The sequence below is a fragment of the Euleptes europaea genome, chromosome 18 (genome assembly GCF_029931775.1).
Source record: "Euleptes europaea isolate rEulEur1 chromosome 18, rEulEur1.hap1, whole genome shotgun sequence".
In the NCBI taxonomy this organism is placed as follows: domain Eukaryota; kingdom Metazoa; phylum Chordata; class Lepidosauria; order Squamata; family Sphaerodactylidae; genus Euleptes; species Euleptes europaea.
This window is the reverse complement of record NC_079329.1, coordinates 17,863,253-17,886,062: the sequence shown is the minus strand read 5'-3', so window position 1 is coordinate 17,886,062 and position 22,810 is coordinate 17,863,253. Positions and strand designations below refer to the sequence as shown.

General features: G+C 40.5%; 3 protein-coding genes and 1 non-coding gene across 4 annotated transcripts; all 4 read right to left on the bottom strand.

Annotated features, from left to right (window-relative positions):
- Positions 1 to 6,808: 6,808 nt before the first annotated feature.
- LOC130491003 (U2 spliceosomal RNA) lies at positions 6,809 to 6,999 on the bottom strand. Its single transcript, XR_008933843.1, has one exon. It is a non-coding gene; the product is annotated as a U2 spliceosomal RNA (small nuclear RNA).
- A 787-nt stretch (positions 7,000 to 7,786) lies between these two features.
- LOC130490593 (olfactory receptor 6M1-like) lies at positions 7,787 to 8,737 on the bottom strand. Its single transcript, XM_056864412.1, has one exon. The coding sequence runs from the start codon at positions 8,735 to 8,737 to the stop codon at positions 7,787 to 7,789; it is 951 nt and encodes a 316-aa protein (XP_056720390.1).
- Positions 8,738 to 13,639: 4,902 nt separating this feature from the next.
- LOC130489628 (olfactory receptor 5F1-like) lies at positions 13,640 to 14,581 on the bottom strand. The gene has a single exon (XM_056863389.1). It carries the CDS (start codon positions 14,579 to 14,581, stop codon positions 13,640 to 13,642), a length of 942 nt encoding a protein of 313 aa, XP_056719367.1.
- Positions 14,582 to 18,296: 3,715 nt separating this feature from the next.
- On the bottom strand, positions 18,297 to 19,241 carry LOC130489678 (olfactory receptor 5V1-like). The gene has a single exon (XM_056863449.1). It carries the CDS (start codon positions 19,239 to 19,241, stop codon positions 18,297 to 18,299), a length of 945 nt encoding a protein of 314 aa, XP_056719427.1.
- Positions 19,242 to 22,810: the final 3,569 nt, after the last annotated feature.

The following is a 22,810-nucleotide window of genomic DNA, read 5'->3' as shown; positions in this document are numbered from 1 at the left end:
CACTCTCCTCCAACACCACATTTCAAAGGAATCTATTTTCTTCCTATCAGCTTTCTTCATTGTCCAGCTTTCACACCCATACATAGTAATAGGGAATATGATGGCATGAATTACTCTAGTCTTGGTGGCCAGAGTCACATCCTTACACTTCAAAATCTTTTCTAGCTCCTTCATGGCTGCCCTTCCCAGTCTCAATCTCCTTCTAATTTCTTGGCTGCAGTCTCCCTTTTGGTTGATGGTGGAACCAAGGAATAGAAAGTCTTGAACAATTTCAATTTCCTCATTGTCAACCTTAAAGTTGTGTAATTCTCCTGTAGTCATTACTTTTGTTTTCTTGATGTTCAGCTGCAGTCCTGCTTTGGCACTTTCTCTTTTAACTTTCAGCAGTAGTTGTTTCAAATCTTCACTATTTTCTGCCAATAATGTAGTGTCATCAGCATATCTCAAATTATTAATGTTCCTCCCTCCAATTTTCACTCCACCTTCATCTAAATCTAATCCTGCTTTCCTAATTATATGTTCTGCATATAGATTGAAGAGATAGGGAGATAAAATACATCCTTGTCTGACACCTTTGCCAATTGGAAACCATTCCGTTTCTCCATATTCTGTTCTAACTGTGGCCTCTTGTCCAGAGTACAGGTTGCGCATCAAAACAATCAGATGTAGTGGCACACCCATTTCCTTTAAAACCAGCCATAGCTTTTCATGATCCACACAGTCAAAAGCTTTGCTGTAATCTATGAAACACAAGCTGATTTTCTTCTGAAATTCTCTCGTACGCTCCAGTAACCAGCGTATATTTGCAATATGATCTCTAGTGCCTCTTCCTTTTCTGAAACCAGCTTGAACATCAGGCATTTCTCGTTCCATATATGGTAACAGCCTTTGCTGTAAGATTTTGAGCATCACTTTACTTGCATGATAAATTAATGCAATGGTCCGATAGTTGTTGCAATCTTTGATGTCTCCTTTCTTGGGAATTGGAATGTAAATGGATCGTTCCCAGTCTGTGGGCCATTGTTTTGTTTTCCATATCTTTTGGCATATTCTTGTCAAGATTTTGATGGACTCCGTTTCTGTGGCTTGAAATAGCTCTATTGATATCCCATCTGCTCCTGGTGATTTGTTTCTCCCGATTGCTCTCAATGCAGCTTTCACTTCACTTTCTAAAACTGTAGGTTCTTCTTCAAAAGATTCTTCTTGGAAAGAATCTTTTATCCTTTCATCTCTTCTGTATAGTTCTTCAGTGTATTGTTCCCACCTTTTCTTTATTTTGTCCTGTTCAGTTAATGTATTTCCTTGCTGATCTTTCAGCATGCCTAACCGTGCTTTAAATTTCCCTTTGATTTCTTGGATCTTGTGGAACAGATCTCTTGTTCTTCCTTTTTTGTTGTTCTCTTCTATTTCTTTACACTGGTTATTATAATAGGTCTCTTTGTCTCTACGTGCTAGTCGCTGGAACGTTGCACTTAGACTTTTGATTCTATTTCTGTCACCTTCTACTTTTGCTTCTCGTCTATCTCTGGCAATTTTAAGAGTTTCCTCAGACATCCATCGAGGTTTTTCTTTTCTTTTGGCTACAGGAATAGTCTTTGCACATTCTTCCTTGATAATATTTCTAGTTTCCACCCATAGTTCTTCAGGTTTACATTCACTTGAACTTATTAATGCAAATCTGTTCCTTACATGGTCTTTAAACTCTTCCGGAATATTGCTTAGATTGTATTTTGGTGCCATGAATGTTTTGGTGTTTTTCTTAAGCTTTATCTTGATTTTCGATATTACCAATTCATGATCTGTACCGCAGTCGGCTCCTGGTCTTGTTTTGGCCGAAAGAATAGAGCTTCTCCATCTTCTGCTTCCAATTATATAATCTATTTGATTTCTATACTGGCCGTCTGGTGATGTCCATGTATACAATCGTCTATTTGGTTGCCTGAAACATGTGTTTGCAATGAACAGATTGTTGTCTTCACAGAATTTTATGAGGCTTTCTCCTGCTTCATTCCGTGCTCCTAGCCCAAATCTGCCAACAACATTTGATTCTGCTTTGTTTCCTACTTTTGCGTTCCAATCACCTATGATTATCAGCATATCTTGTTTAGGTGTGTGATCAATTTCTTCCTGAACACTGGCATAAAAACTTTCAATGATAAAATACAATATAATTAAAATATATCCTACCTGGCCATGTTACATTCATTGGCACTAGTCTGGCTCTTATCTTTCTAGCAGCTAGAGAAAAAAGTGACAGCATGTAAGTTATAAATGAGCCAGTATCAAGGTTGACTCAGCCTTCCATCCTTCCGAGGTCGGTAAAATGAGTACCCAGCTCGCTGGGGGTAAAGGGAAGATGACTGGGGAAGGCACTGGCAAACCACCCCGCAAAACAAAGTCTGCCTAGAAAACATCAGGATGTGACGTCGCCCCATGGGTCAGGAATGACCCGGTGCTTGCACAGGGGACCTTTACCTTTACCTTTATCTGACAATAAGAATATTAATTTATTGGAATTAGGAAACAGGTTTTACCCAGTTAATATGGTATGAAGGAATATTTCCCTAGGTATTGCATAAAAAGGACAAGCTAAAACATAACGGAATAAATCCTCTACAGCAGAACAACAAATGTGAATACATTGTGCTAGTGGTACTTTATTATATAGTCCATCCAGTATTGCAGTTTGCATTGTTTGAAAGCGTAGATACGAGAAAGCCATTCTGAGCTTTTGAATTGAGATGTTAACTAGATATTTGGTTCTGAGGTGGTCTTTTTTATTAATTGAACCATGGAGAAGACTTAGATTGATGAATTAATGAGCTATCAATCAGAGCGTCACCAGACTAGACATAATATGTTCCTTCCATCCCAACACTTCAACACCATATAGCAAGTGGGGGACAGGCTTACTTACAAATAATTTGAAAACTGGATCAATTAAACAACCCCCTTGCTACAGTAAAATTTCAGAGTAGCTCCAACAAACCTTAAAGCTGAGGATTTGATGGATACCAAATATGAATTCCAATTTAAGGTCTCACTGAAAGTGACTCCCAAGTATTAAAATGTACTGCACTGATTTATTGGTGTACCATGAATAAAATCATTATGTCCTCCTGATGCCTTAGCCACTCTGTAATCATTTGAAGCCTGGCTGTTCTATCATGGGTTAATACAGGTAACCAGCATCCACCTTTTTATTTACTCTTATACATGGCCTTGCTATAACCCCAGTTATTTTTGCCTTCCCATATAAATGTGTTTATCATTTTTGCCACTCTTTTAGTATGTGTTCAGAAATAAAAATTAACACATTGCTTAAAAGGAAAGTAATTTTAGGAAGTATTACCATTCATATAGCTCTCATGCAGCCAAAAATGAGAGCTTTAATGAAGATTTTAATGAACTTTTTCAGAAGTTTATACGATTTCTGTACAGGTAGAGTATCCTTTATCCAGACATTCCATATGCAGACTGATCCAAAAACCGGACTCTTCGAGCTGGCATGCAGACAAATCTGTGCTGCCTGCTTTCAATGTTTCCTCTCACCTAAAAAAAAAAAAAAACACATACAGTGTACACTGCCTGCCATTGTTAGTTTGTTGTTGCTCTTGTTTAACAGCTGGAACATGTATACTGGTAAGATAGTTACACCTTCGCTTTCTGATGGTTCACAAAATGATTAAAAATATTGTTTAAAATTACCTTCAGGCTATGTGTGTAAAGTGTATATAAAACATGAATACATTTGGGTCCCATCCATCCCCCAAGATATCTCATTATCTATATGCAAAAACTCCAAAATATTCCAATATACAGAAAGATCCGAAATTCAGACCATTTCTGTTCCCAAGCAGTCCGGATAAGGGTTACTCAACCTGTGTATGAAATGTGTATGTATGTAATTTGTCATTCATATAGAAGAAAATTGTATTTTGAACAATTAGACTGTTGGGATGTTTGCTAATTAAAACAATGACTGGAACACATCTAGTCTCCTGTTCTATGACTGTGATAACAGAATTATTCCTAGATATGTGCTGGCAAGTTCTCTTCCTCTGAGCCGATTTCTCCTTTTTACATAGTTTAAAAAAACGCACACACACATGGGACATAATGCATACCCAGGCTCTGTATACTTGTTTGGAAGAGACGATTGGCATAGGGATCAATCAGATACTTTTCCTTATGTTCCCCTTCCATGCGATACATCAGGTTGACATGTTTACTGCACCTGTGACATCATTATCTAAACTTGGAGGGCTGTGATTGCCACTGATAGGTTTGAGTTCAAGTATCCATAGACTCTGGATTGAGGTTATTGCTTCAGAGACATGGTCTCAGGTTTCGTTTATGTAAGCATTTTCCAAACAAATTTTACATCCTTTTCAATAGTATGTAGTCTCCTCTCCATCCTATATCCTATCCTGCAGTTGTTGAACGGGATCTGCTACATGATTTCCATGGACGGTCTAATAAAGTTTGTCACATTGTGCCTATTATTTTTGCCGATGTTAAGTGATACAAGTTACTGGGATGAGGGGACACCCCCCCCCTCAAATGTTTCAGAAACGCTGCCTGGAGATCACTTTCTCCCACACACATGGTGATCCATCACCTACATTGTTTTTTTGGGGAAGAACACAAATAATGCATTTTAATGTCTGAGCTCAAGTTTAATATTCAGTGGTTAATAAGATCTTATGAAAGAGACAGAACGGCTTGCCCATGGAAGCCGTTTCCTCCTTCATAAACGCATTGCTTGATTTGATCAGTGCCTTATGAAATGCCTTACTCCACTACCCATCATTTGGACCATCAGGAAAGGAACACCTCGTTTTATTGTGCTTTGTTTTTATTGTGTTTCACAGATATTGTGATTTCGAACAAGTCTATCTGCGCCTTTCTTCCAACAGCGTGTGCTCACTTTGTGTCTCTGTGTCACATTTTGGTACAGTAATTCTCGCAATATTTTAAACTTTTCCACTATTATTACATTGTTTATTATTAGTACATTGTTTTTTAGACATAATGCTACTGCACACTTAGACTACAGCATAGTGTAAACATAACTTTCATATGCACTGGGAAACCAAAAAATACTTGTGATTCGCTTTATTGCAATATTCACCAGCAATATCTCCAAGGTAATGCTTGTATGATGGGTAGGTGGATGGTTGAAGCAAGACATAATGTCAGGATAGAATGTCATGTTTCTAGTGGTTGGTGCTTAATTACAAATCTGCTCCTTACTTTTTGTAGATATGCTTCTGTGATGCCTTACACTGAATCAGTTCCCAGGTCAATATTCTCCCTTTCCGCCTACTTTTCTCCAGCACTGTACAGACATTAGCTTAGATCCAACACAAAATTTCTGCTTGCTCTGTAGTTCATGTATCCCTTTGCATCTTTGCTTATATAATATCTTGTAGAACCAATTTCTGGACCCTATAACATATAGCAAAGAATGCTTTAGGTTTTGAGCAAGAATTGGCACAAGCAAACTATGCTAAGTCATTGGTTCTTGTAGGTTAACCTACAAGAACCAATGAACTCTGACCGTGAAAGCCTTCGACAATATGCTAAGTCAGTTTAGGTCTCTACTTGTGCGTTTAGGTCTCTACTTGTGCGTTACTGGACCCAAGTCATTGTTTGTGGTAGCAATTTTTATATACTATTCTCCTTTTCTTAGTGTGTTTCCATTCAAAGGCAGAAGATACAGTTCTCTAGTTGCTTGCTTTGGATCACTAAAATGGATGTCCTCTTCTTCCCCTCAGGTTGTGCCTACCATGGATTTCTCACAAATACAGAATCAGCCAGGATTCAGTCAGGATTGAACACATGCATTTCGCTGAACGTGCGTTCGATCCTGGCTGAAACAGGAAATAAAGGAGGCTAAAATGACCATGTGTTTTCACCCCTGTACATCAGTTATAAATCACCAGATTCTCCAGGGTACACTCTAATATAGTCAAAGAAGCACAGAAAAGCAACACACTATATTGACATTCAGGCAATCTTCCCCAGCACATCCTTAGAGAAGAAAAATATGGGGAATTCCTAGACTGTCGTTTTCAGAGATACCTACAGCTTGTATGGAAATGGGAAACATTAAGACATGAGAAAGAGACTGAAGATTTGTAAGGATACAAAACTGCATACTGGAAAATAAAATTGAAATTTTAAGGCTCTGGTTTGTAGAAATCATATCGTAGTGAATAACCCTATTGCTGCATAAGAAATCTAAATCTCTTCTAGTTTTGGCATTTTCCCAATCCTTTAATTTTTTTTAATGTCAATAATTTAGGTGCATTCCCTATTTCTAATAGCAGACACTAACAGAATTTTCAGGGGACAGGTATTTACTAAATCTGCTCCACACCTCTATCATAGTATTAATATTCATACTATTAAACCTGTAAAACGTTTTGATCATTTTTATTCATCCATAGTAAAGTATATGAAGGTATATTTACAAATTCCTGTTCTATTGATAAAATTATTATGTTCTCCTGATACCTTAGCCACTCTGTAATCATTTGAAGCTTGGTTGTTCTATAATAGGTTAATAAATTTGGTAAGCCGCACCTACCATTTTGTTTACTCTTATACATGATGTTTGCTCTAACCCTAGATATTTTGCCTTCCCATATAAATGTATTTATCATTTTCCCACTCTTTTAGTATGTGCTAAGGAATAAAAATTATCACATTGCTTAAAAGGAAAGTAATTTCAGGAATTATTACCATTCTTATAGGATTTATGCAGCCAAAAATGAGAGCATTAATGAAGGTTTTTCCCCCCCTTTTGTGCACCATTCCTGGAGGTACTGCAATACCAGGTCAATGCGTGGAGTGGATGGCGCAAACCCCTATTCCATCTCCCAGTTCCAAAAATCCATTTAATATATAGTCCACAGATAGAGGATGTATCAGATATTAAACTGATAAGAACAGATACTACACTTGATCTTAGCCAAAAGGCCGAGAAGCAATAAGATTTTAATGAACCTTTTCAGGAGTTTTACAGGTAGAGCATCCTTTATCCAGACATCCCAGATCCAGAGTGATCCGTAAACTGGACCATTCGAGCCGGCATGCAGGCAGATCCGTGTTGCTTGTTTTCAATGTTTCCTCTCACCTAAAAAAATCAAATACAGTGTCCACTGTATCATAGGTGGAGACTGAAAGCCTGCCATTGTTGTTTTGTTTGTTGCTCTTGTTTAACAGCTGGATCAGGTATTCTGGTGAGATAGTTATGCCTTTCATAGGGTCGCCATGAGTCGGAAGCGACTTGACTGCACTTAACACACACGCACACAGTTACGCCTTTGCTTTCTGATGGTTCAATGTACATAAAATGATTTAAAAAATTGTTTAAAATTACATTCAGGCTATGTGTATAAGGCATATATAAAACATAAAATGAATTTGGGTCCCATCCCCCAAGATATCTCCTTATGTATAGGCAAAAATTCTAAAATATTGCAGTATGTGGAAAGATCTGAAATAGGGACCACTTCTGGTCCCAAGCAGTCTGGATAAGGGTTACTCAACCTGTATATGAAATGTGTATATATTTAATTTGCCATTCATATGGAAGAAAATTGTATTTTGAACAGTTAAGATGGTTGGGTTGATTGCTAATTAAACAATGACTGGAACATGTTTGGTCGCCTGTTCTATGACTGTGATATTGGCATCTTTAAAAAATATTACCATAACTTTGCAACATTTGCAGTATATTTGGTCTACTTGGGCATTGTGGCAGTAATCTGGGGCTTCATTTCCGAAAACCAACCCACACTTTCCCCATGGCGTCTTTCATAGCCTCCTTCACAACCTTATTCCTGAAGGTATAAATGAAGGGGTTCAGCAAAGGGGTGACCACTGTGTTAAGGACTGTGGCCAACTTGTTAAAATCCATAGAGGATTTGCCTGCTGGCTTGATGTAGATGAACATGGAGCTACCATAATAGAGTGATGTCACAGTGATGTGAGAGCTGCAAGTGCTAAAGGCTTTCTTTCGGCCTTTGGCAGAGGGGATCCTCATCACAGTAACAATGATGCAGACGTAGGAGACAGCCGTCACAGAGACAGAGCTCAGAAGAGTAAAGCAGGAGACTGCCAAGTCTAAGGCTTGGAGAAAGTGGATGTCAGCACAGATCATCTCCAGCATAGGACCACTGTCACAGAAAAAATGATCGATAACGTTGGAGCCACAGAAAGGCAGTCCGGCCTTCGGCACCATAGACATTGTTATAGAAAAGAAACTGCACAACCAACAAGACAGTACCATCAGCTGGCAGACCTGGGTTCTCATTACAGAAGTGTATCTCAGTGGGTTACAGATGGCCACATAGCGATCCACTGACATGGCGGCTAACAAGAGAACTTCAGAAGTACCAGCCACAAAGTAGAGGTATCCTTGCAGTGCGCAGGCAAAGAAAGACATGGTGTGGTCTGGTAAGATTAGCAGGCTGAGCATCTTGGGTGTGACAGTTGTCGTGATGATGATCTCCAGCCAGGAGAGGTTCTTGAGAAAGTAGTACATGGGTGCTTTGAGACGGTGATCCATCTCGATCAGAAGAATGACCACCCCATTCCCAAGCAAAGTCAACATGTACATGACAAGGAACAGGAGGAAGAGTGATATCTGAAACTGGTGGAGATTTGAGAAGCCAAGGAGAATAACTTCAGTGATGATAGGTTGGGAAAGGTTTCTTAAGCGCATGTTGATCGTGGGTTAACTCATCCTACTGATACATGTTCCCTCAGAACAAACTCGAAGTACTGTGAACCTAAAGCACTAAAAAGTAATCAAGATATTATTATTTTAAAAATCCATAAGCAGGAAACTTGGGAAAGCAATTTGACCTTGTTTTCTTTTCCTGTATAATTACTACGCATTCAGCATCATTTGTGGTATTTGGTCTGTTATGAAATAGCTAGCACACACCTGTGTTAAAACCATGCCTAAAACATATCCAAACTTCAGTCAGGAGACCAGCTGGAATAGGAAGCTGTGTTTATTTTTAAGTCTTTTAAATAATAAAAGGTGCTTCATTTACTTTAACCAGAGCCTCCATCCCAGTAAATAACTGAATTATCCCTAGATATGTGCTGGCAAGTTCTCTTCCTCTGAGCTGATAAGTCTTTTTTTAACATATATAATCTTTTAAAAAAATGGAACATAACCCGTACCTAGTCTCTGTAGACATGTTTGGAAGAGACTATTGGCATAGTATTTTTCGTTACCTTCCCCTTCCCTGTGATACATCAGGTTCATGTGTATATACTTTGCCTTTGACATCATTATCTAAACTTGGAGGGCTGTGATTGCCACTGATAGGTTTGGATCCAAGTATCCATTGACTCTGGATTGAGTTTATTACTTCAGAGGCATGATATCAATTTTCCTTCATGTGAGTGTTTTCCAAACAAATTTTACATCCCTCTCAATAGTATGTGATCTCCAACCTATCCTGCATCTGATGAAGGGAATCCACTGCACGATTTCCATGGAAGATCTAACAAAAATTGGTCAAATTGTGCCCCTATTTTTGCCCATGTTAAGTGATACAAGCTACTGGGATGGGGAGACCCCTCCCCTCAAAAAAAAAGAGTCAGAAAACCTGCCTGGAGATCACTTTCTCTCACACACATGGTGATCTATCACCTATGTTTTTGTTTCGGGGAAGACCGCAAATAATGCATTTAAATGGCTGAGCTCAAGTTTAATATTCAGTGGCTCGTAAGATCTTACAAAAGAGACAGAGCAGCTTGCTCGCTGAATCTGTTTCCTCTCTTCCTTCATTCCACATTGCTCTCTTCTTTCCTTCATTCCACACTGCTCATTTTGATCACTGCCTTATGAATTGCCTTACTGCTTTATTGCAGTGGTATGGAACCAAACCCGCAATATCTCCGAAGAATGCTTGTATGATGGGTGGGTGGATGGTGGAAGCAAGACATAAAATAAGGATAGAATGTCATGTTTCTGGTTAGCTGGCGGTTTGTACTTAATTACAAAGCTGCTCCTTACTTTTTGTAGGTAAGCTTCCTTGCTGAAGCTTCCTTGCTGCCTTACACTGAATCAGCCCCTTGGCCCATCAAGATCAGTATTCTCCCTTTCCATCTGCTTTTCTCCAGCACCATACAAACATGAGCTTGGATCCAGCGCAAAGTTTCTTCTTGCACTAGAGTCCTTGTATCCCTTTGCATCTCTGCTTCTGTAACACCTTGTAGAAGCAATGTTTGGACCCTATAACATATAGCAACGAAGGCTTTAGGTTTTGAACAAGAATTTGCACAAGCAAACTGTGCTAAGTCGGTTTAGGCCTCCACTTGTGTGTCACTGGATCCAAGTAACTGTTTCTGGCAGCAATTTTATATACTTACAATTCTCCTTTTCCTAGTGAGTTTCCATTCAAAGGCAGAAGGTCCAGTTCTCTAGTTGCTTGCTTTGAATTACTGAAATGGATGTCCTCTTCTTCCCCTCTGGTTGTGCCTACCATGGATTTCTCACAAATAAAGAAGCATCCTCCTAGGTCATGTCCATGGAAAAATATCTTCTGCCATGGCTATACTATAAGGATGCTTATTTTAAGGTATATGACCCAGGATGATTCTTGTGAAATATGTGATAGATTCTTCATCTCTTACGCATTGTAGTAATTAGTACATTCGTTTATCTTAGAAAAACCATTCTAATTAAGAGAATTTGTTTGAAGGCATCATGCTCCATTGGGAGGTTCCACTTGAGACCCATGAATCACAGATGTATTTTCATCTCTCCTAAAGCAAGCAAATACATTTAATGTTGCCATTTTCAGAGGCGCTATGGTGAAATTGAAAGGGCGGCGGCTTTGTGACCTGGATTCAGACCGCCTTTCTGCCAGAGGGGCTCATCCAATGACCTTGAGCAAACCACCATCTCTTGTCCTCAGTTCTACATTTCAAATATGGAAGGAACAATGAGCCTTGTCACTACAGGGCACATAACACAGAAATGTCTTAAATTTTATTGGTTCTTGTAGGTTATCCGGGCTGTGTGACCGTGGTCTTGGTCTTGTAGGATAACCTACAAGAACCAATGAACTCTGACTGTGAAAGCCTTCGACAATGTCTTAAGTTTTAGTTTGTATAATGATCAGGTTTGAAAGGCTAACATTATTAGGAGTTAGAGAAGGGAACACAGCTGTCATAATGATAACATACTTGAGTGCCCTCTGGTGGTCATGGTACAGTTATCCTTCAAGGATTGTGAAATTATATGTTTTGGAATTCAAAGTATTAGGAATTTTCCCCACCATCTAAATTTAGTTATTGAATTAGATCTATACAATATTAGTTTGAAAACAATCAATTTGATGGGAAAGATACTTCCTTTTCTTTGGCATGAGTTTGCTAATTCCGGCTTGGGAAATTCTTGGAGATCTGGCATGATGTCTGGCTAGGAGTTTGAGAGGGGGGAAGCTGTAATGCCATAGACTCTGCCCTCGGAATCTTCCATTTCATCCAGGGAACTGATCAATGTAACCTGGACATCAGTTATAATTCTGAAAGAACTCCAGATCCCACCTGGAAGTTGGAAACTCTGTTCCATCCCCAGTTCTGATGTCCCATCCTGTACACTGTAAACTATGTTCCTTTCTGTTTCTGCACCATCCTTAACAGGGGCTCACTAGAGCATAGTCCAAATGCAGATCATACTAGCACCCCTCCCAAAATAAAGACATAAAACACAGGTATTTGTGACTTAAACTGGAATGTTATAAATTGAGAGGCTGATTAGCATTATAAACTATGTGTTTCTTTTTGAGATCAGACTGTAACTCAATAGCCAACAGGCTAACTGTGCTTGGGCATCTCCACTCTGGCTCCAGATTTACTCAGGGTTTCGGTTGGCCTTGCTTATCACAGCTTGCACATTCCCAATGCCAAGAGGTGCCTTGTTTTATCCACTTCTCCCCGCATTCCATTCAAGCAGGTAATAGTTTGGTCAATGCTGCTCAGCACCAAAGGCATTCCCTACACAACCCCCTGTGCCCTGCTCTAGTAAATTATTGACTGTTTTAGCAATAGTCCATCCTTAGATGCCTCAGGCTGCTCACCAGTTATCCCTCTCTGTGTTCTAGGAAGCCACCTTGTTCCTGCCAAGCCCACCTGTGGAATACTCAGTTACAGAACACACCTATTTTTAATTGTCTTTGTCTTGTACTGGCTCCTGCCCAGGAAGACAATCTTCTCATAAAAGAAGAAGAGTTGGTTTTTATACCCTTTTCTCTACCTTTAAGGAGTCTCAAAGCGGCTTACAGTCACAATCCTTTGCTCTCTTCACAACAGATACCTTGTGAGGTAGGTGGGGCTGAGAGAGTTTGGAGAACTGTGACTAGCCCAAGGTCACCCAGCAGGCTTCATATGTAGGAGTGGGGAAACCAACCCAGTTTTCCAGATTAGAGTCTGCCTTTCCTAACCACTACACCACACATTTTTTGTTGTTGATGTTACTTGATGCTGTCCTTGACCATTTATTAAGAATCTTTATTTTAAAAAAATCCTTGTTTTCTTTCCTTAGGATTCTGGCTAAACAATTCCATTAAGGTTTGTGTGTGGCCTAATTCAAAATGCTTTTGCTTTATAAAATACATTGTTTTCAATGTGTTCATTGTTAACATTTATTAGTGTATTCTGATTCCTTCCTATCTGAGACCTATTTATCTTGAAAATCAATATATATTTATTATAAATCAGCATTCATCTCAAGCCTTGTTCACAAGTAACAGTGAATGCATGTACATCTTGGATGTATGTGCATGCATTTGTTTGTAGAAAGAACCAAAGTGTTCACTTTGCAAATGAAAATGGGGACCAGTACCTGAACAAATGTAGGGTTCATATCACATTTTCAACTGTATGTTTGCTGACTGTATCATGAGAATTACTCAGCGCACATGCAAAGAACAATGAACTGTACCCTGGACATGGATTGTACATGCATTCAGTGTAACATGTGACCAGGGCTTCAGCAACTGATGTGCTTGACAATTATGAAAGATAATTAAGAAGAAGAGTGGGTTTTTATATGCCAACTTTCTCTACCACTTAAGGGAGACTCAAACCAGGTTACAATCACCTTCCTCCACCACCCTCGCCACAACAGACACCCTGTGAGGTGGGTGGGGCTGAGAGAGTGTTACTGGCCCAAGGCCACCCAGCTGGCTTCATGTGTAGGAGTGGGGAAACAAATCCAGTTCACCAGATCAGCCTCCGCCGCTCACGTAGAGGAGTGGGGAGTCAAACCCAGTGATCCAGATCAGAATACACCACTCCAAACCACCACTCTTAACCATTACACCACGCTAGCTCTGTAGCATCATAATGATCCAGCTGTTCCTCTCCTTCTCTTTCCCTCCCCATTTGAATGTTCAACAATATCTTCAGTTTTCAGCCAAGAAAATGGGGGTAGGGTAGGAGAAAGAGGCTAGTCACTGTGATTGCTTTGGCCAATTCAGCACTGTAACTATGGTGCATAAACCAAATTATCAATGAGAGGTCATCACAAATGGATTCTTGCAACATGGTACAACATAAGGCAATTCCATGGTTGCCTACAACAATAAATTATGCACTTTCACAGCTGACAATGCTGTTTCTTTCCAAGAACATTCAGAAGTGCCGCCTGCATTTCTTTGTTTCTGAGGGTGTAGATCAGAGGGTTCAACAAAGGCGTAACGATGGTGTACAACACAGAGATCACACGGTCGTCTTCCACAGAGTGACTGGAGGAAGGTCGCATGTAAGTAAAGATGGCCGTGCTGTAGAAGATACTCACCACAGTAAGGTGGGAGGCACAGGTGGAGAATGTCTTGATCCTGCCCTGAGCCGTACTGATTTTGAGCACCGATAAGACAATGAGCACATAGGAGAGGACAATTAAGGAGACAGTTACTGACATGATGCTTCCAGAGATCATGAAAGTCACGAGTTCAGCATGGGAAGTATCAGAGCAGGAGAGGTGCAAGACAGGTGGGATATCGCAGAAGAAGTGCACTATCTTATTAGGGCCGCAGAAATTCAGGGAGAAAACAAAGGCTGTGTTGACAGTAGCATTAAGACTTCCAATGGCCCACGAAGTTGCCAGGAGCCATCTGAGCACAGGCTGGCTCATGAGCAATGTGTACTGCAATGGATGGCAGATGGCAACATAACGATCGTACGCCATGACGGAGAGTAGGACGCCTTCTGTAGCTGCTGTGGTTAGAAAGAAAAACATTTGGAGCGCACAGCCCACAAAAGAGATGGTCTTGTCCCCCGACAGGAGGTCCCACAGCATCTTTGGCATGGTGGTGGTGATGTAGCAGATCTCGGTAAAGGACAGATTGCCCAGCAAAAAGTACATTGGAGTGTGGAGGTGTTGGTCAATCTGTATTAAAATAATGATGGCCAGATTCCCTGCTAATGTGAGCACGTATATCAATAGCCCTGTAGCAAAAAGGAGAGGTTGGATGGTAGGGTCATCCGACAGTCCCAAGAGAATAAACTCTGTCAGATGTGTTTGGTTCTTTCTTTCCATTTTGCCAGTGAATTATGTATCTGCAAAGTAGAGACCAGGACGACTGCAGAGGGATTCCATGAAGAGCTGTACATTCAGGAGAAAGGTACCACATTTAATATAGATAATACATTACTACCACATCTTAACTAGGGCTCAAAAGCCTTGAAGAACTATTGAGTGACACTGATTTATTCCTCAACAAAATCTGCATTGTGAAGATTCTATTTGTTTAAATATGTATACCCCACCTTTCCCTTGTGGCATAAGAGGGCTTTCAAGTCTAAAGTGAAATCATCCATGGCTTTCAAATCTAAAGCCTTAATAGTCCCCCACAGGTCTGTGGCTCAACACATGAACACATGAGAGGGTGGGCATCTTGGCCATCTTCTGGGAATTGAGTAGGGGTCACTGGGGGTGTTGGGGGAGGTAGTTGTGAATTTCCTGCATTGTGCAGGGGATTGGACTAGATGACCCTGGTGGCCCTTCCAACTCTATGATTTTATTCTATTAAATGAAGCTTCCTTATACTGAATCACACCATCGATTCATCAAGGTCAGTATTGTCTACTCAGTCAGGCAGTGTCTCTCCAGTGTCTCAGATGGAGGTCTTTCACATCACCTACTACATGAACCTTTTCACTGGAGATGCCAGGGATTGAACCTGGGACCTTCTGCATGCTAAACAGATGTTCTACCATTGAGCCATGCCCCTCTCCCCATTAAAAGCCCTAGTAAATAAAGAAATCTTGCACAAGTTAATTGCTCATTGAGCTTAAAAGTGTTTCTTTTTGTCTGTCTTAAACCTGTGGCCCAACAACGTCATTGGGTGCCAAATTCTAGTATTATAGAATGGGGGGAAACACCCGCCATCTACTTTCTCAGAGAGCCAGCATGGTATAGTGGTTAAAAGTGGCAGACTCTAATCTGGAGAACTGGGTTCAATTCCCTACTCCTCCCCATGAAGCCTGCTGGGTGACTTTAGGCCAGTCATTGTCCTCTCAGAACTCTCTCAGGTCACGCAGAGGCAGGCACTGGAAAACCACCTCTGAACGTCTCTTGTCTTGAAAACCCTGTGGGGTCGCCATAAGTCAGCTGTAACTTGATGGTACACAAGTCAGCTGTGATTTGATTATCTACTTTCTGGGCCCCAAGCATAATTTTATAAACCTCTGTCATGTCCTCCCTTATCTGTGTTTTTTCCTAGACTGAAAAGTCTGAAATCCTTCAGCCTTTCCTCATATGAAAGATACCCCAAACCCTTAATCATCTTGGTTGCTCTCTTCTTTACTTTTTCCCCCCCAGCTGTGCAATATCCTCTTACTCACTCTGCCACTGCGTCCTTCCTCTCCTAAGGGGTAGGAACCTTGGTGAGAAAAAAAATTACATTGAGGGACATACTGCAAGGTATAGGGAGAAGTTAGCACAAAGCCCATAAGGAGCATCATCTTGTTTTGAAAACAGATCCCTCCTCTGTGAACCCACATTTAAAGAATGGGTCTGCCACCATCCTTGTAACTTTGCCCTCACATTCGGAAACATCACAAACACAATTTCCCCTGATTTTTTTGCAAGACACAAAGACTAACCTTGTTTATCCCACTGCCATTTTCAAGCTGCAATTCTGAAGTCAAGATTAGATTTCCTTTCATTAGCAGGGCCCTTTTATGTGTTATTGCTTCTTGATGTTGGTATACCCTATAGCATGCTGCTGCTGAAATGATGTAGCTATGCATAGTTTACATTATTTCTCTGGGGGATAGTTAGAATGAGTCCCTTTGAGGAATGTTACAAATGCACTCAACCCATCAACATGGTCTCAGGTGGGAGAAGCAAAAATAGTTGAGGGAACTATAGCAATGAGAGTAAATCAATAGATATGAGACAATGGTTGTGTGCTATTCTTACTCTATGTATGGGGGCATCACCTCCACCCCTGCACTTGCCCTAAGAGACTGCAAGCCCCACTAAAGGTGCACTGTTCCAGCAAGCCCCACAGCTGGGGAAGGTGCCTGTCAAGTATTAGCAGCGTCTGGCCTTGGTAGAGTCTATGCAGGAGTCAGCCAGTTCTCAGCAGCACTAACCTTTTTAGAGGAGACCAGGTGGGGCAGTCAGCTAGTTAAAGTCCAAAGGGAAGGGCCGGTAAGCTCACCACTCCAAGGCAAATATCCATTGGTCCAGGGGCTTGTCACTTCCCAGGGCTGGATTGGGGAGGGAGGGTTGGCTGAGGCTAGGATTGGCCCGTTCTTGGGGAAGTATTTAAAGGGCCTGCCCAGGAGCCACCAGGGAGGAAGATATAGAGTCATTCCAAGGCAGCAGGGAATAAGTAAATGGCTGAACTGTGGGGCAATTGGGTGAAGGGAAGCCCCTCCTCTGGCTCTTTCTGAGGCTCTGTCCTGGGGCACTTGCCCAACTAAAAGCAACCTTGGAGTTGGAGGGTGAGACAGCCCTGGACTCCGACCCAATGACAGCAGAACTTGACCATCCACATCTTTAACTTAAAAGCATGTCAAGATTATGGAAGAAAATATCAGAAACATGTGTGATCCATGAAGAGTTTTTCATGGCATGTTTAATGTCATGTGCTTAGCATGACATTACAAAAACATGATAATTGTCTCTTAGTGAACAGAGAGATCAGCATTTTTATCTTATGACAACTATTGATGGTCAACTATTGATGGTCAAACCTTGGGGTTGCCCTTACATCTTGGAATGACATTTCACCATTTTTTTGGGCTGAATATGAGTTTCAAGGAACTTTGCAGCCAGAGCCAGTCATAACTTGGAGTTGGATCCAACTGGGTTTTCTGGTATTGAAAAGGACGAGTGAGTCTCTTTTGACCATGAAAATGACTACGTGTGAAATCATGGGGCCTGCAGGGACAAAATCCATTTCACACGGGGGCTGCATTAAGGAGTAGATTTGTGTGAGACTCAGGGAAAAGGTTGGCTGCATCCAACCCCTGCATACATATTGTTGTACTCAGAAAGTGGGTTCACCATGCAGAATCCAATGAAGAGTCACTTTTCATTACCTTAATTGTGTGAAGTTGATCCAGGGACTGTGCTTAAATGATCTTACATTGTTTACTTATTCCAAAGTATTCCATAAAGAGAAACTGAATTTTGGGCAAAGAAAGGTACCAGATCTTCATTTTCTATACACCTCTAAGAAGAACAAAATTCAAGTCCTGTGGAGACCAACAAAATGTGCCAAGGTATATGCTTCTATGAGTCTGATGCTACAGACTAATATGGCTACCCATCTGAAGGCATCTCTAAGTAGTTACTGATATCTAGTGGTGTGCACCATTGGGTATGGTAGACCTGAACATTTTCGGCATTTCTGAAAAAAAGCTGAATCCCCATACTGGTATGGGATTTCCCCCCAGCTTTTTTTGGATAGCTGAAAATGTAGGCTCCATTATACTTCATGGGGAATCTTTGAGGGCTCTGCGGGGGGCAGTTTTTAAAGGTACTGGCACAAAATTTGCAGCAGAGCTGATGGTGACTGTCCTTACAAGAACCCTGAAGTTGGTAAAGATTGGATCAGGGGGTCCAATTTTATTGGCCCTATTTTTTTTCTCCATTTGCGAGCCAATAAAATCAGATCTCCTGATCCAATCTTTACCAGACTTAGGGGTTCTTTTAAGGAGAGTCAGTTTCAGAATGTTAATGCTGCTTAAAACACACATTTACTTGAGCCCTGAAAACACATCAGGTTTTTTTTTTTCTACTGCACCTTGCCTATAGCTTTCTGAAGGGCGTTTTGTACATCCTTGTTCCTCAAGCAGTATATTATTGGATTAAGCATAGGTGCAACAATCCCATACATAACAGACAGGGCCTGATTCTTTTTATGAGAAGAAGCAGAGCTGGGGATAAAGTATGTAAAGATTCCAGTGCCATAAAATATGTTGACTACAGTCAGGTGAGAAGCACAGGTGGAGAAGGTTTTGAGACGCCCATCTTTTGTTTGGATCCTGAGGATGGATGCAACTATGTAGACATAAGACACTAGTGTAAACACAAAGGAACCAATGCCCACACTCCCACCCACCACAAAGAGAACAGTGTGATTGACTTGTGTGTTGGAGCAAGAAAGCTGCAAAAGGGACGGGATGTCACAGAAAAAGTGATGGATGACGTTGTCCTGGCAGAAAGACAAAAGGGATATCAGGCCAGAGTGTACACCTGAATTAGCCAAGCCCAGAATCCAAGCAGTGGCTGCTAAAGAGGCACAGACTTTGTGGCTCATGAACCCACTGTAATGCAGGGGATGGCAAATGGCAACGTATCGGTCGTATGCCATGACAGCCAGCAGGAGGCATTCAATGCCGCCAAAGGAGATGAAGAAGTATAGTTGGGATAAGCAACCAGATAGAGAGATAGTTCTCTCATGAGACAGATAATTCATCATCATCTTGGGAACAGTGGATGTTGTATATCCAATGTCTACCACAGAAAGGTTGCCCAGGAAGAAGTACATGGGGCTATGAAGTTTGTTGTCCAAGCTGATGGCAAGAAGGATAAGAATATTCCCGGTCAGTGCCATCAAGTAGATAAGGAGAAAGACAGCAAAGAGAATCAGTTGTGTTTTAGGGTTGCTGGAGAGTCCCAGGAGTATAAATTCAGTGACTGCTGTGACATTCTGCAATATTTGGTGGGGAGGCTCCATCTGTGAAGGGACAGTTATATCATGTAATGCTTGATTTGATTATCAACCATGTTTTGAACATATGGTACAGAGTAAAAATGCCCTGTTAAATGTTTTTCTCCAGTTGTTTTAAATATGTAGTGGTGAGGTCTAAGGTTCAACATTTCTGAAAAAGAAAACAAAGAGCAGTTCTGAAAGGTCTGTTATAACTTCATTGTGGTTGCCTGATTTTTCCCCCCCTCCTAAACTAAGCTGCAGAGTTCCCAAGGCAGTATCAGGTGATAATTCTTAACACAATCACTTCAGCATGGTTTGTCTTTGCAAGAAACTGAAAAAGAAGGCCAAGGTCTTTTATGCATGACTGTTTCACTAGTGGTCACCCCTCCAACAACCTGGGGTCTTTGTTTCGATTATGAATGCCGTTTCTGACCGTCAGAGGTCACCTCACTCTCCCCCTGCGTTTCCACTCATTTTGCCTGTGTTTTGAGGGACGTGTTTTATCTCAAATTTGAAAACGTGGCAAAACGTGGGGCAATGCAGAGGGAGAGCGAGGTGACCTCTGACAGTCGGAAATGGCATGCATAATCCAAAGACCCAAAGTCATCGGAGGGGTGACCATGAGGGTGTTAAATAAGCACATTCATAAAACAAGCTGAATGGATGAGAAGAAAGACTTCAATTCACAGAATTAGAGCATCCTCCACTATCCCTTCTTACTTTTCCTTGGTTTAAATCCCACTATTTACAGTAAGTGCAAGCATATGAATGTCTACTCAGAAGAAAGACCCACTATGTTCAATAGCATTCCCATATAAATATGCATCATTCATGATTTCAGTGTCTCACACTTATATTCTAGCGAAAGGTTGGGATAAAAAATGTCCATTTTACACTACAGCTGTCTTCACCCAATACTACTACTACTACTACTACTACTATTATTATTATTATTATTATTATTATTATTAATAATAATAATAATAATAATCCATCCTCTCCCTGCCAAAGCAGGGTTCAGGGTGGTTTACAATAAAACAAATCTTCAGTAACAATGGCAAAAGTATAAAACATAAGCAAGAATACATGAGCATCTTCTACCTCTCCTTAGTTCACTCTGATCAGATCCTTATTAAGCATTAGACGTAATCTCATCCTGAGGACTGGATTATTTCATGATCTGTGAACCAGCTTTAAGACCAAGCTCAGCCATTTCCATCAAGCCATCCGTCTTATGGATGTTGAGCTCTGTCCTGAGCCATTAGGGCATAAAGGGGTAATCTTGTGGCTCTGAAGCCCAGCTTCTCAAGATAAAACGAATGGCACAAAAATATCAACTGGTTGTCTGAGACCAGTGAGATAATGGACTAGATCTCAGTGACATGAGGAAATGGTTCCAGTGTGAAATAGAAAAATCATTGCATGCAGAGTTGCCTTGTGGAATTAATATGTTCACTTGTTTCCATAACAACCCAGAACTTACACAAATTAGAGATTATTTTGTGAAACATTTTTTCCCATTTGATTAGTTGGATTGCTGGGAATTCAGAGGCTTAGAGACCTCCTTCATAACTGTTAGATAGGTTGAATAGTGCATCTCTATATACATTATTAGCCTTCCTCCAAGGAGCTCAGAGCAACATACCCGGGTCTTCCATTTTATTCTCACAACAGCATTTGAGATCAGTTTGGCTGAGAGAGACCAACTGGCCAAAAGTGTTGAGATTAAATGCGAAAAGATTGTGATCTTGTGGATTATGGATCACAAACACTCACAAAGACTCTAAACACATTGCTTTATTTAACAAAACTTATGTTTACTATATTAAAGGGAGGGTAAACTTGGGATATAGAATAATAACTTCTAACTGCAATTCATTTCTCTTTAACTCTTGCGGTCATGTGGCTCATAACTTGAGGAAGAAGCATTTAAGCATAGCAAGTCTCTCTTAACAACAAAACGGCAGTTTTAACTCCAGCTTCTTGCAATGCGACTGACCATCACATGACCAATACCAGCTTAACTGACCAATTAACACTGGCTAAGTGGCCAGCACTGTTCCCCGAGATCATGCAAACAAATTTAACTATTTTTGTTAACATGCAAGCATTTAACTATTTTTGTTGTCCTGACATAGACAAAACTCACTGTCTAATTCCCAACAAAAAGTGAATGGATTAACTTCACCGCTGAGTGGGATTTGAACACTGGGCTCAGGATGGCTTCCAACAATTTCATACTGTACAATATCCATGAAAACTTCATTTTAAATATAATTTACCACATCAAATGCAGATGGCTATTTCATTTAAACCTACTGCTATAATAAAATTCCATCCTAAAGGTAGGGAAGCCCAAAATGATTGTAGGCAGGGGCCACAGAAACAAAGGAGGAACTAGGGAAGATGAAGGAGGGGCAGGGAGGCCAGTGGATCTAGGAAATCATCTCCGCCTCAACCATATGGCTGGGGAAATATTTCTGTCTTATGTTCATCTATCTGATGTTTTGAATATTTTTTGAACGCTACCAGTTGAGTTCCCCCATTCCCCTTTTGCTTTGAGAAGTCACCTGCAAGACTCCATTAGCTATACTGATGTTGATATATTCATGAACTATTCTTAATAAAATAAAATCAGAACTGTCTCAAACATATAAAACTATATTCAGTCACATGTACATATTTCACATAACTGTGTGTGTGTGAGTGCTTGCATGAACACACAGACCCCTTTCCTTCACATTCTGTCACTGGTAATGGCCATATCATTACAATAATACAGAAAAATTCCCAAGCCTTTGTTTTTTTAAAATGTGCAGAACTAGTACATGAAGCTCGGGGTAAGTTGTGGGACAAGCACATTACATCATTTTGCATGTTTAAAGAGTTAACTAATGAAACGTTATAATGCTAGACTTTGCAGTGTAGTTTACCTGCTTTGTTTACTGAAAGTCATTCCTTTTGTAGCCCCATTCTGGAAAATACTTTGATAAAGTTGATGTTTTTGACCTTGCACACCAAACTCAGCCTCTGTTCAGCCTGTGCCTTATCAAACATGCTGCTCCAAACTATACTTTACAAGGCATGCTATACATTCTAGAGGAAGGTTCCCAGGAGTCTATGTGCTACATCACTTCTTGTTCTCATTAGATTGTGGAATTTCAAACTGTAATATTTTCTAAAGGGATTTTAATAGACAGACAGAATGTGAATTCTAGAAGAACACAGAATATGATGCCTAACGTATTGTAAAGGAGTTGGGTTGCAGTAGGGAAAACATGGCCAAGTTGGAATTTTCTCTCAAACTTTATTATCCAAACCCCAGTCCATCCACTATGTTTTGAGTTGTTAAATGTACTCCTTTATTATATGAATAATACATATTTCATTTATTTATTGCATTTATCTCTCGCCAACCCTATTGATGGCTTTGTTAGGGATGTACATTGGGCTAAAGACAAACTGAAAACCCCCACAAAATACCTTTCTGGTATTGGGGGGAGGGGTTAACAGTAAAAAACGGGGAGCCAAAAATGTGGATCCTGAATAATGCCAATTTTTTTGGCACTGTTCAGGCAGCTTTGGCCCTGCCA